The 14502-nt window shown below is 40.5% G+C and overlaps 1 protein-coding gene across 2 annotated transcripts in view; it reads right to left on the reverse strand.

Moving 5' to 3' along the window:
• Positions 1-240: 240 nt before the first annotated feature.
• The window catches only part of tiprl (TIP41, TOR signaling pathway regulator-like (S. cerevisiae)), a 46744-nt gene continuing 32482 nt past the window's right edge, over positions 241-14502 (reverse strand). For both annotated transcript variants that reach the window (XM_049591597.1, XM_049591598.1), the window contains exons 4-8: positions 11487-11586; positions 11014-11145; positions 8564-8659; positions 8367-8429; positions 241-883 (exon numbers count right to left, since the gene is read on the reverse strand). In XM_049591597.1, the coding sequence (XP_049447554.1) occupies positions 752-883; positions 8367-8429; positions 8564-8659; positions 11014-11145; positions 11487-11586 (523 nt within the window). In that variant the 3' untranslated portion in view covers positions 241-751. The remainder of the gene's footprint in view (positions 884-8366; positions 8430-8563; positions 8660-11013; positions 11146-11486; positions 11587-14502) is intronic.

Consider the following 14502-nt stretch of genomic DNA (forward strand, 5'->3'; position numbering starts at 1 on the left):
TGCAAATCAACTTCAACTAGGATGAAGTTTGATTTGAGTTTAATGTTGGATTAATTTAAAGGATCATTACTGGTTGAAACTCTTTGATATGGACATCCTCAGAAGAAAAACAAGAGTCCAGTACAAGCTACTGTAAGTGAGCTATATTTGCACAAACAGAATTTATTTGGCCATATGGAAGACATATTCACATGGATTCAGGAGGTGTTTGACTTGTAAATGAAACCAAGCTTTTTCACCTACCACAAGTCACCGTAGAAAATAGAGTAGACATATTTACAGAAATTCTTGATGACTTCAGAAAATACAGTGCTGTTTTGTGAAGCTTTTTTTTTTTACAAACACATTAATGATATTCTAATATTACAAGCATGAAAACAGCTACCCTATCAAACCTTTCATGTAAAAAGGCCAGTCCATTGAACAGTGCAAAAAAAATCTCACAAAACAAAATCAGTTCGAATATGATCAGAAACCGTAGCTAGACCAAAGTATTTCACTGGGGTTAAAGTTTCGATGATACCACAGCGCACCAAACTGCACTGAGAACATACTGAAACTGTGTACAGTCAGGTTGGAGAGTTTTGTGAACACACCATCATTGTGGTCACATATAAAAATGATTCCTGTGCAGATATTTGAAGGCGAGATCAATGGTTGTTATGTTACTGTAAGATTAAGGATGTGGTTTAGGACTACTATTCCCATTTTCATCATGCAAGACATCAATGAGGACTTGTGAGTCTATCCATCACTGAAGGTCGTCGTTAACAGCTGTCTGAGGCTGCATCTCAGGAAGCTCCAGCTTCTCACACTCTGTCAGCTTCAGGGTTAAGTGCTGGGCAATCTCATTAGGATCAGTGTAGAGTGCAGCAGGAACATTCTGAAGGTGACAGTTGAAATACAGTCAATCATCAGAGTTATTCACATTCTGCTAATAAAGGCTTTACTAAATCTAGTGATGACATACATAAGGATGCATTATTGACGATGTTAAACACAGTCAGTTTTATTCAAATACAAAGTGATATAGATTTTTTTAATGCAAATACTGCAACAGAGGCAGGATTTATGCAAGCGTCTATGATATGAGTTTTAATTTTTGAAAATTTTAATGAATATTGAGTGTATGTGAATATATGGCAATGGTGGGATTATTTTAAAATGCAAAAGATTGGCAATATATAAATGATGATAGTGATGTAGTGAGTTTTTACATTGTGGTGATAAGCATGTATTTTTATGTCAATTTATAGCAGCATGGGAAGTATTGTTCATTTTGTTAATGTTATCATTAATAAAACTGTTATCAAATGTATTTGTCAACAACTTATTTTTCCATGAGAGAGATGACAAAATAGGCTTTATGTAGAAAAACAGAGACTAAATCACATCATGTCACTGAGCTTGGCCACTTAATTAGGTACACCTGTAAAATCTGTCAAGCAATAAATTCTACCTTTACACAGATAATAATCCCCCCAGAGATAATCATTGTAGCCTATTTTCAGTCCCACTTCTTTTGACTTAAGACACTAACTTTGATGAAATTATCAAACTACTTTCATGCTAAACCCAACAAATTTGTTTGGAGAATGTAAATGTATTTGACCTGGTCTGTGCAAACATACATGACAAGAAGTTATTTAGCGGGCCCAAAAAGTAAACATTTGGTTTTAGGAGCTTGCAGGCAGAACTAAATGGCATGAAAGGAAGCACCTTACCCTCTTGTTACCCTTCAGATCTAATTCAGGGCAAAAAAAACAAAAAAAAACAACTTACAAATAAAGGTTAGCTATTTTGGCTAATTTCTTTGTACTTTAGATTAGTATATTAACTCTGAGTGAGACTGCCAAAGACACCGGAGTCGTTTTCGGATTATTGAGGGCCTGTGTCCACATAGCTTTTTTTCTCAGACAGCACCTGCCGCTGCAGTATGAAACGCAGATGGGCAGCATCAGTTAGTAACGCAGCCGCACAGTACCTGTTGCAACGGTATGTCACAATGCTATGTTGTAAATCAATTCATAAGACGAGGGGCATTCCACACTAATCAAGCTCCCATCTCCTTTGCTGTTTGTTCGGCTAGTCTAAAGAAAACACTGTATGCATTCTGGTTTCATTCTGTTGTTCAATTATCCATCTTTATTATTTTCATTTACTTATATATTGTCTCACGCACTTAAATCCACAGGTCAAAGCTGTTCATTTGTGCTTGTTGACTGGGATAAACCAGCTTACCCGCTGTAACTGTAACATTGTGAAGGGTTAGGTACATTAACTAACTAACTCAGGACTAAGTGGTGCAAGCCCCCAGTCCCACTGATGCTTTACTCCTACTCAATCCTTCTGTCTCGATAACAGCATTTTATTCATTTACGTGTTACCTAAAAACATCTGGTGGCGATTAGGACGGTATTTATAAATGTCTGGTGGTACTTAGAGTGGCATCTTCAATGCTTCAAATGAAAATGAGGTGACTTGTGGCCCCTTTGGCTTTCCATACAATGATATGATATGCTGCTAGACAGCATCAGTTTGAAAAGCTGCCGGTAATGATGTAATATAAGGAGCTGGAAAGTCCCTGTAGGGCGGCCAACAAACCCCGGACTTTCACCCAAGAGCCTTGTGTTTGCTTCCCGTATGAATGAGAGCCAAACCATGTTTTTTCTCAATCTAACCACATGCTTTTGTTGCACATGAAAATAAACCTAAATATGAGGTGCTTTACCGACGTAAATTTATTTTGAAAAAGACTGTGTGCATCTAATGAGCAGAAACTGTACAATTCCTGTGAAAATAAATCCAAATCTCAGCACTCACAAATATCATATATATCAGTCTTTTAATAACGCACAGCAGTATCACAAATGGACGCGTTTCAGCACTTGGCTTTCCTCAGCGTTAATGCACAAACTTTAGCTACCTAGCTAACATTAATGTCAAGATGTTGTTGTGAAAACAGTATCCATGTGTAGCTCCCCAGCTCCCTGCCTCCTTGTTTCCGCTAAAGACAAACACTATGTGGACACACGTCCTGACGGCTGACTGCTAGGTTTAAATAGTTAGAGGAGGTTGTGCCTTTTAAGCAAACTAAAGGTCTAGTGTGCAGGATGGCCCTATCCTATCATTCCCCTCTGTGTGTAGATATAAACTGCTAATTCTAAGGTAACAAAAACACAACCATTTCTTATTTTTAGGTGATTATAAAGTAATAAAAACACAGTTATGAATGGTAAATATCATTTCCGCCAACAGATGCCACTAAACTATAACTTTTTTAATCCTGAGGGAAACTGCTGTGCAGCAGTTGCAGGACAAAGAGTGTAATAAAGGGATGCACCAATTTATTGGCTGAACATCGGGATCAGCCGATATCTGCCTTGTTGACTGACATCAGCCTATTGGAAAATACGATGACTTTCACAGATGGCAGTGGCTGGTGTTTTTCTGTTGTGTCACATCAATTTTGCACAGGCTACAAAGCAGGCTCAAAACTGATCGCCACAAACTTAAAGTAATGAGCAGGTACAAGAAGAATAGAATGACTGCTGTGAAAATGGGCTCTGTGATCTCACTGTTGTGTGAAGAGATAGCTAGTAGCAGCCAGTGTACCCTTGTCCCCAGGACAATATAAAACAATTTTGTGACAAACAGAGATCTTCCCCTTTGTGACGAGAGGATACATTAAAGTAACTATTGTTTCTTCAGAGGACGCACCCTACTGTTTCCCTGATAATGCTACACTGTGAACAACGAATCTGTTTTAAAATCAGCGGGAGGAAAGCTAGTTAACGTTAGCTCTAAGCAGCCGGTGGCCACAACTAACAAAGCAGGTTCAGCTGCAGCTGTTGCAGCTACCTGACTCACCCACCACATCTACACATCAGCCCACAATCAGCCCCCTTCGCTCCTTGGCCTGGAAGTAGAAGCCCCAACAAAAATTCTAAGTCAGCGATTAGCTAGGTATGTAGTATTTGGTAAAGAGAGAGGTGGTTAAGGTTAGAATTAGGGTAATAGGATGGGTTATATCTTGTCACTTTTAAAGTAAATCACATCTTCATGTGTAATGGATTATAAAGTGAATTATTGCTACATATGCCCTTAATATATTCACTAGAGTGTAGCATTGTAGCAGGGTTCAGATAACTGTCACAATAATGGGTTTGTTTTCTATTAGTGGTGGGCATGGTTTGTTGGGGCCTGTCCTGTATGCTACAAACGGAATGTGTCTGCAGCTACACAGCTCCCAAACTAACAGCTCATGGAGTTTGCCTAGAGTTACATTATGACTGATTCAAACTCTACTCAGTAAAAATGACTACTAAGCAAAGGTAATTGTAATATTCTCATGATGTGTACAATGGAATCTTGTAAAATGAAACTTGAATAAATACAGCTATTTGCAGGAAAGATTTGTTTTCACATCAATAAAAAAATAGTATAATATATAATAATAGTGTGTATATATATATAAATATATATATATATATATATATATATATATATATATACACATACATATATATATATATATATACAGTACAGGCCAAAAGTTTGGACACACCTTCTCATTCAATGCGTTTTCTTTATTTTCATGACTATTTACATTGTAGATTCTCACTGAAGGCATCAAAACTATGAATGAACACATGTGGAGTTATGTACTTAACAAAAAAAGGTGAAATAACTGAAAACATGTTTTATATTCTAGTTTCTTCAAAATAGCCACCCTTTGCTCTGATTACTGCTTTGCACACTCTTGGCATTCTCTCCATGAGCTTCAAGAGGTAGTCACCTGAAATGGTTTTCCAACAGTCTTGAAGGAGTTCCCAGAGGTGTTTAGCACTTGTTGGCCCCTTTGCCTTCACTCTGCGGTCCAGCTCACCCCAAACCATCTCCATTGGGTTCAGGTCCGGTGACTGTGGAGGCCAGGTCATCTGCCGCAGCACTCCATCACTCTCCTTCTTGGTCAAATAGCCCTTACACAGCCTGGAGGTGTGTTTGGGGTCATTGTCCTGTTGGAAAATAAATGATCGTCCAACTAAACGCAAACCGGATGGGATTGCATGTCGCTGCAGGATGCTGTGGTAGCCATGCTGGTTCAGTGTGCCTTCAGTTTTGAATAAATCCCCAACAGTGTCACCAGCAAAACACCCCCACACCATCACACCTCCTCCTCCATGCTTCACAGTGGGAACCAGGCATGTGGAATCCATCCGTTCACCTTTTCTGCGTCTCACAAAGACACGGCGGTTGGAACCAAAGATCTCAAATTTGGACTCATCAGACCAAAGCACAGATTTCCACTGGTCTAATGTCCATTCCTTGTGTTTCTTGGCCCAAACAAATCTCTTCTGCTTGTTGCCTCTCCTTAGCAGTGGTTTCCTAGCAGCTATTTGACCATGAAGGCCTGATTCGCGCAGTCTCCTCTTAACAGTTGTTCTAGAGATGGGTCTGCTGCTAGAACTCTGTGTGGCATTCATCTGGTCTCTGATCTGAGCTGCTGTTAACTTGCCATTTCTGAGGCTGGTGACTCGGATGAACTTATCCTCAGAAGCAGAGGTGACTCTTGGTCTTCCTTTCCTGGATCGGTCCTCATGTGTGCCAGTCTCGTTGTAGCGCTTGATGGTTTTTGCAACTCCACTTGGGGACACATTTAAAGTTTTTGCAATTTTCTGGACTGACTGACCTTCATTTCTTAAAGTAATGATGGCCACTCGTTTTTCTTTAGTTAGCTGATTGGTTCTTGCCATAATATGAATTTTAACAGTTGTCCAATAGAGCTGTCGGCTGTATTAACCTGACTTCTGCACAACACAACTGATGGTCCCAACCCCATTGATAAAGCAAGAAATTCCACTAATTAACCCTGATAAGGCACACCTGTGAAGTGGAAACCATTTCAGGTGACTACCTCTTGAAGCTCATGGAGAGAATGCCAAGAGTGTGCAAAGCAGTAATCAGAGCAAAGGGTGGCTATTTTGAAGAAACTAGAATATAAACCATGTTTTCAGTTATTTCACCTTTTTTTGTTAAGTACATAACTCCACGTGTTCATTCATAGTTTTGATGCCTTCAGTGAGAATCTACAATGTAAATAGTCATGAAAATAAAGAAAACGCATTGAATGAGAAGGTGTGTCCAAACTTTTGGCCTGTACTGTATATATATATGTGTGTGTGTGTGTGTGTGTGTGTGTATATATATGCCATGTTTCTGTATATACAGTTTCTGTATATACAGTGAAGTACCAGATGAATGCCACACAGAGTTCTAGCAGCAGACCCATCTCTAGAACAACTGTTAAGAGGAGACTGCGCGAATCAGGCCTTCATGGTCAAATAGCTGCTAGGAAACCACTGCTAAGGAGAGGCAACAAGCAGAAGAGATTTGTTTGGGCCAAGAAACACAAGGAATGGACATTAGATCCGTGGAAATCTGTGCTTTGGTCTGATGAGTCCAAATTTGAGATCTTTGGTTCCAACCGCCGTGTCTTTGTGAGACGCAGAAAAGGTGAACGGATGGATTCCACATGCCTGGTTCCCACTGTGAAGCATGGAGGAGGAGGTGTGATGGTGTGGGGGTGTTTTGCTGGTGACACTGTTGGGGATTTATTCAAAATTGAAGGCACACTGAACCAGCATGGCTACCACAGCATCCTGCGGCGACATGCCATCCCATCCGGTTTGTGTTTAGTTGGACGATTATTTATTTTTCAACAGGACAATGACCCCAAACACACCTCCAGGCTGTGTAAGGGCTATTTGACCAAGAAGGAGAGTGATGGAGTGCTGCGGCAGATGACCTGGCCTCCACAGTCACCGGACCTGAACCCAATGGAGATGGTTTGGGGTGAGCTGGACCGCAGAGTGAAGGCAAAGGGGCCAACAAGTGCTAAACACCTCTGGGAACTCCTTCAAGACTGTTGGAAAACCATTTCAGGTGACTACCTCTTGAAGCTCATGGAGAGAATGCCAAGAGTGTGCAAAGCAGTAATCAGAGCAAAGGGTGGCTATTTTGAAGAAACTAGAATATAAAACATGTTTTCAGTTATTTCACCTTTTTTTGTTAAGTACATAACTCCACATGTGTTCATTCATAGTTTTGATGCCTTCAGTGAGAATCTACAATGTAAATAGTCATGAAAATAAAGAAAACGCATTGAATGAGAAGGTGTGTCCAAACTTTTGGCCTGTACTGTATGTGTGTGTATGTATATGCCATGTTTCTGCAGCAGCCCAGAATGGACAAACCAAACATTGGCTCCAGATAGGGCCATTTACACTTTCGCGCTGGCCACTGTAGTTAGAAGGCAAACCAGTGACAGAGTTAGACAGATTTGTAACACGAAATGGCTCTATTCAGTGTTTTTACTGGTTTAAATCACCTGGTCTGTTTGTTCTGAAGAGTAAGAGACCTCTGTGGATAATCAGGGTCCCGGTTTTAGTTTAGCTGATTACAATCTGCACTTCACCGCTAAAGTTAGACGGCACCCAATCCCCCTAAATCTTACACAGTTCCCCTGTAAAAGGTGATGATGTGCCAGTGTTGTTTTAACAACTTATTCCAGCTGCCCCAGAGTGGCCCAGAAACATCAGTTATCACAAGTTTAAGACAAATCTGACCTTAGGCATTTAACGCTCAGCAGGCTGCAGGTGACTGGACAGCCTGCTGGGTACAGTGTAAAGCTAGTGTGGGTTTGGAGTCCACTTGTTTGGTCACATGTCCAGCCTGGGAACCCTCAGTGTAGAAAGGATAGCTTGATTAATTATATTTAGACTGGCTACATGGCTGGCAGATGTGAAGTTTGCTTAAAAGCACCTGATGATATCCTACAAAAGAAATCTCTTATTTAATCACAGCTGTGACCTCCACACCATTCTGTGTGCACGATGCTCCCTAGTAATATAAGGTTTCCTGTTCGAATCAATATACTTGTAGCTCTTCAGACTGGTCTATTGCTTAAAACTATAGCCATAAGAAGTGCCTCAGATCTGGCTGATAAATATCAGAACACTGTCTGAGGATCAAGGACATTCATATCTAACACCAGAGACTATATTTGACCAGGGGTTACCATCTCCCCACATTCACAGTCAAATGACCAAGTTCCATACTTATACAACCGGCTCCATGCCAACAACTCCCTCCACTGGACATTGTGAGATGTGTCAGAATGCCCGACACAAGCTTTTGTGGACAGTACTATCTTTAGGAAAGTTATGGTCAAGAATCTATTTTCCTGCTCAAAACACAATTTCTTTGGAAATGTTTCTTGGGAACCAGGAGCAGACCACTGCAAATTCCTGCTCTGCAGCTGTGTCTCAGAGCTTGTTATCAGTGCATGAGGTGCCATAACTCACCTTTAGTTCTGCTATCTTGCTTTCCCTTGTGCTGAACTCTCGCAGCATGTAATTCTTTCCAGCCTGGAATCAAAAACAGCATCACCATTCATTACGTATTAGAGCCTTTATCACAGACATTTTGAATAATTTTAGCCACATTTAAATTCTGTGACTTACCCTATAAAACCATGTATGATACAAGGAAACCAACTTGCCTCATGATACAGACGTGTGTCATTTATTCTAATCAGCACTCCATCCACTCGTAGGAAGAAACGCATCAACAGGAAGAAACTGGTGGGCATCACCCTCTGCATCATCAAGACACACAGAAACATGTTACACTGCAGAGCTTTGACCACCAAAACAAAAATCAGTTCATCATTAAATCCAAGGGGACATTTGTGCTAAATCTGATTAAACTTCCTCAGGGTATTTTTGAGATATTCCATTCACAAGAATGAGACAGATGAGGTTACATAGACCTTGACCGTTGACCACCAAAAACTAATCAGATAATTGTTGAGTCCAACTGAATGTTCATGCAAAATTTGAAAAAACTCCCTCAAGCCGCTCTTGAGATATCGCGTTCACAAGAATGGGACGGGTGGGCGGGCAGACGGATGGACGTACAGATGGATGGACAGATGGCTGGATGAACAACACAAAAACATAATGCTTTCGACCTCGGCTATAGTCAGAGCAGAGGCATAGAAACAAGTTTTGGGATTAGTTCGGAACACTACAGTATCAGTTCTTTTCTGAGCTTGGTGATCTTAATGAATCCAAGGTGTCCACTGAGCTGAATGTACAGTTGTGTTCAAAATAATAGCAGTGTGTTTAAAAAAGTGAGTAAAGCCAAAAAATCCTTATAATAGCTTTTATTTCCAAACATGCAAATGCATTGGGAACACTGCACATTCTATTCCAAATCAAAACATCAAGAAAAAAATTATCAGATGCGTACTTTAAAGAAAGTGAAGAAAAGGGAATATTAGGCTGTTCAAAAAAATAGCAGTGTCCGCAATTTTCTTTACAAACGCAAACATTTACTGTATAAACTGAAAAATGCATGAAGATTTAGCTTTCCTGTGAATCACTGAACTAATATTTAGTTGTATAACCAATTTTTCTGAGAACTGCTTCACATCTGTGTTGCATGGAGTAGACCAACTTCTGGCACCTGTGAACAGGTATTCAAGACCAGGACGATTGGTTGACATTCCACAGTTCCTCTGAATTTCTTGGTTTTGCCTCAGAAACAGCATTTTTGATGTCATCCCACAAGTTTTCTATTGGATTGAGGTCTGGGGATTAGGCGGGCCACTCCATAACGTTAGCCTTGTTGGTCTGGAACCATGATGCTGCTTGCTTACTGGTGTGTTTGAGATCGTTGTCTTGTTGAAACACCCATTTCAAGGGAATATCCTCTTCTGTCATAAGGCAACATGACCTCTTCAAGTACTCTGACATATTCAAACTGGTCCATGATCCCTGGTATGCAATAAATAGGCCCGACGCCATGGTATGAGAAACATTCCCATATCATGATGCTTGCGCCACCATGCTTCACTGTCTTCACAGTGTATTGTGGCTTGAATTCAGTGTTTGGGGGTCCTCTTACAAACTGTCTGCGGCCCGTAGACCCAGAAAGAACAATGTGGCCTTCATCAGTCCACAAAATGTTGCGCCATTTCTCTTTAGGCCAGTCAACATGTTCTTTGGCAAATTGTAACCACTTCAGCATGTCATGTTTGCAACAATGGCTTCTTGCCAATCGCTTGTCTTCACATAGGCGTCCTCTAATTGCTACAGTACTCACAGGTAACTTTGGACCTTCTTTGATCTCCCTGGAACTGATCATTGGTTGAGTCTTTGCCATTTTGACTATTCTTCGATCCATTCCAATGGTAGTTTTCCATTTTCTTCCACGTCTTTCTGATTTTGGTTGCTATTTTAAAGCATTTGAGATCATTTTAACTGAACAGCCTATCATTTCCAGTACTTCTTTATATGTTTTTCCCTCTCCATTCAAACTTTTTAATCATAGTACACTGTTCTTCTGAACAATGTCTGGAAAGACCCATTTTACTCAGATTTTCAGAAAGAAATGCACTATAACCAGGATGTACAACATTTGCTGTCTTCATCCTTAAATAAGGGCCATCTTTTTGACACCTGTTTTTTCACAGAATGAATGACCTCACTAATTGAACTCAACACTGCTATTATTTTGAACACGCCCTTTTCAATTAATGATTCAATTACACAGAATCAGCAGCATGCATGTCATGACTGTTGGGCCTGTTGGTTTTCTATTGCTCTACTACACCTACTAGTAAATTATTAGTCATGTAGGAATATAATTTCTACCAAAAACAGTGATTGATCTAGTTAGTGATGTTGGACTGCTATTATTTTGAACACAACTGTAGGTGTCAATGTGCAAGTGTGGTTCCTGAAAAGAGAGCCGGGCTCTCAGTTAAACTTCCTGAATAAATGAAAGGTAAAAAAATGAGCTGCTGCCTCAATTAATTAGGCCCCGATTACACAGACCGTGGCTTAAAAACCAATGAAAAGCTCAATCTTCCTCTTTAAATGTTGGTAAATCTAGTCCTCGTTCGGATCAATAGCATCAGCTGTTTGACATCAACGCAGTACTCACTATTTTGACGCTGATCATTGAGACACCGTGGTCATGCAGCTCGTCCTCGAACAACAGCACCTCATCAAAGAACATGATCTGTTCTCTAGCCTTCAGCTTCTCCATGTCGATACGTTCCGATGTCTTTGTCTCCTTTAATGAACAGGAAGAAAAGCTGGACACACATCACATGCACATAACAAAAAGGCAGCTGTGGCTGAGGAGGTAGGGAAGGTCGTCCACTAATCAGAAGATCCCTGGCTCTTCCAGTCCACATGTTGAAATATCCTTGGACAAGATACCCCAAAGAACCCCAAATTGCTCGTGATGTTTGTGCCATCAGTGTGTGAGGGTGCATTAATGTTTAACTGAGTAGAAGGTGGCACTTTGTATGGTCACCTCGGCCACCAGTGTGTAAATTTGACTGTGAATGGGTGAATGCGACACGTACTGTAAAAGTGCTTTGAGTGCTCTATTTTGTGAAAATAACCCACCTTCATTTGCATACTTTCTCCTATGAGAGTGCCTCTGTAGTCTGTGGTATATGTCCAGTCATAGGGTCTCACCACCTCTTTGGAGTGTTCAGAATCAGCTCTGGAAGGAGATTGCAGAGATTTGTGTTAACAGCGCAGGTGAAATTCTTAGTGTCTCTGGGAATGAACCTTTATAAATCTGATATATGTTTTTCCACTGCAGAACTCAGTTATTTTCAAAAGGGAGTTCTTTTCCTTCTTTTTTGTTCTCTCACAGTCGGGGTGGCCAGCCCACAGCTTGAGAGACACATGTGGCTACCATATTCATATTCTCCTGTCTTATTATTTACTTTTAAATCTACATTTCCTTTACATCATACATGTAAATCACTGCTCTAATATGAGAGCCAATCACTCTCATTAATGAAACCAAACTGCACACCTCACAGAGGACAAATCACACACTGCTATCAAACTTAAGATAAACTCATTTTCATGGTATTCTGTAGCATTTCTTCCAGTGACCATTATAGTAACTGGAGTCACTTAAATATCAAAGCATGGACACACAATTGCAGGTGAGGGCAAATATGAGGATGAGCGGAGAACATTTAAAACAGCAGGAGTTCCTCAGTTTTTTCTTTTGAATGCAGTAGAACACCTTTGTGCCTTATGGGGCCTGACCTGGTACAAAGAAACAAAGAGAGAGTGAGTGCAGCACTGTATGCATTACTGCTTGGAAATTCCCAACAGGGTTTTGAGAACATGTCAACAGGTGAAAAGGCCACAGACAGCAGGGGACAGAAGTCAGGATGATTCTAAGGGCCCCTGACTGACAGGGGCCCAGAAAACATATTAGAACATTAACTTATTTTTAATTCATTAGAAAAGTATTCACCTGTCATTATTAATTGACGAGCATATTTACAATGTACTAATGCAGGGTTTCCACACATTTCCATGGACAAAATTTCAGAACTTTCCCATGACTTTTCAAGGACCAAAAATTAAATTTCCATGACCATTCATGATGTAAAACACAGACATTGCTCCATCTCAGAAATGCCTTACAATTTAAAAGCAGTTTTATTCAAACATATCACATTCAAAATCTATTCAAACATAATTCCAGCTAAAGACAGAGAGAGACAGAATTCGGGGGGATAATAAAGAAACATATGTGATGGTAAACAAAACGTTGTCACGCATCGATGCATTAGCGCTACATTACATAAACAGCTACAGAAAATAAATTTGCCATTATTTTACATTATGTGGAATGTTATCCACAGAAGATTACTGTAACAATTAATTTCATTACACATAACAAGATTCATGACAACTTTCAAGGATTTAACAAATTCTAAGACTTTCCCTGGCTTGGACAATGACATTGTGAAATAATTTAACTTTTCCAGGCTTTCTATGACTGTGGGAGCCCTACTAATAAAATCTTTAAACAATGTTTTTCTTTTCTTGTTCTTTGCAAAAAGTAAACATCCAGAGAGCCTCTGTATTTCCCTCCTATTTGCATTATGTACTGCTCCAAAACCTGGCATAAACGCAAACTATACTGCTAGAGTGGAATGTGGGGTGTCAGTGGAGCTAAGCACCATGTCTCAGCTTCAGAAGGAAAAATCTGGACACCGTGAGTGGTGGAAATGAAACATAAAATACAACAACACAAGAGACACATATAAAAGTTAAAGAAAATAAAATGTGGCTAAATGAATAGATAAGGAGGATAAAACAGTTGGGGGACAGAGTGTTATAGGGAGTAGGAAATTTTAAAAAGGAGTGTTTTCAGGGGGGACTTGAAGGTGTCAATAGTGTCCAGAATGCGGATGTGTAGTGGGAGTGAGTTCCAGAGTCCAGGTGCTGAGCAGCTAAAAGCCCGAGCACCCATTGAACTGAGTGTGAATGAAGGTGTAGAAAGCAGAGCAGTAGATGAGGAACAGAGTGAACGGGGTGGGATGTAAGGCTGTAACATATTAGAGAGATATGGGGGAGCCTGGCTATGGAGGGCTTTGAATGTTAACATGAGGAGCTTTTATTGTATCCGTTGTTGGACAGGGAGCCAGTGGAGTTGAATGAGAATTGGTGCGATGTGATCTGAGGACTTGGTACAGTGATGATTCTGGCAGCAGAGTTCTGGATGGATTGTAGACGGTGAATGAGTTTAAGAGGTAAGCCAGTGAGGAGGGAGTTACAGTAATCCAGGTGAGAAGTGACCAGAGCATTTTTTTTTTTTCAAAGATATTTTTTGGGGCTTTTTAGCCTTTAATGTATAGGACAGACAAGCGTGAAGAGAGAAGAGAGAGAGGGAGTGACATGCAGCAAAGGGCCACGGGCTGGAGTCGAACTTCACTTTTATTGCCAGTGAGTTTGAGCTTGTTGTTTGACATCCAGTTTGTAATGGTTCGCAGGCAGTCCGTAAGGGCAGTAGGGGGTGATGTAATGTCCCCTTTGGTGGTGATGTAGATTTGAGTGTCGTCGGCGTAACAATGAAAATGGATACCAAAATGACGGAAAATATTGCCAAGAGGGAGGATATAGATGATAAAGAGTAGGGGACCCAGGACAGAACCTTGTGGAATACTGTGAGTGAGTGGTGAGGGTGATGATCTGGTATTTTGCCCTTGGATGAACTGAGAACAGTCAGACAGGTATAAATGGAATAACTGAAGAGGAATGCCAGAGACCCCAGTGGCAGCCAGACGATCTGAGAGGATGGTGTGAGATATTGTGTCGAAGGTGGCACTGAGGTCCAGGTGTATAAGGATGGCAAGAAGGCCAGAATCCGCTGCTAGAAGAAGGTCATTTGTTATTTGACTGAGAGCTATCTCTGTGCTGTGATTGGGACAGAAACCAGACTGGAAAGGCTCAAGGAGGTTATTTTTTGATAGATGATCTATAAGTTGGGAGGCTACTGTACATTCAATAACTATTGAGATTAAAAACAACTGGTATGATGTTAGTGACAGAATAGGTACTCAGATTATTTATTTAAGTAGCAATATATAGTCTAAAAGTACTT

Source organism: Epinephelus fuscoguttatus, linkage group LG12 (assembly GCF_011397635.1).
Source record: "Epinephelus fuscoguttatus linkage group LG12, E.fuscoguttatus.final_Chr_v1".
NCBI classification, from domain to species: domain Eukaryota; kingdom Metazoa; phylum Chordata; class Actinopteri; order Perciformes; family Serranidae; genus Epinephelus; species Epinephelus fuscoguttatus.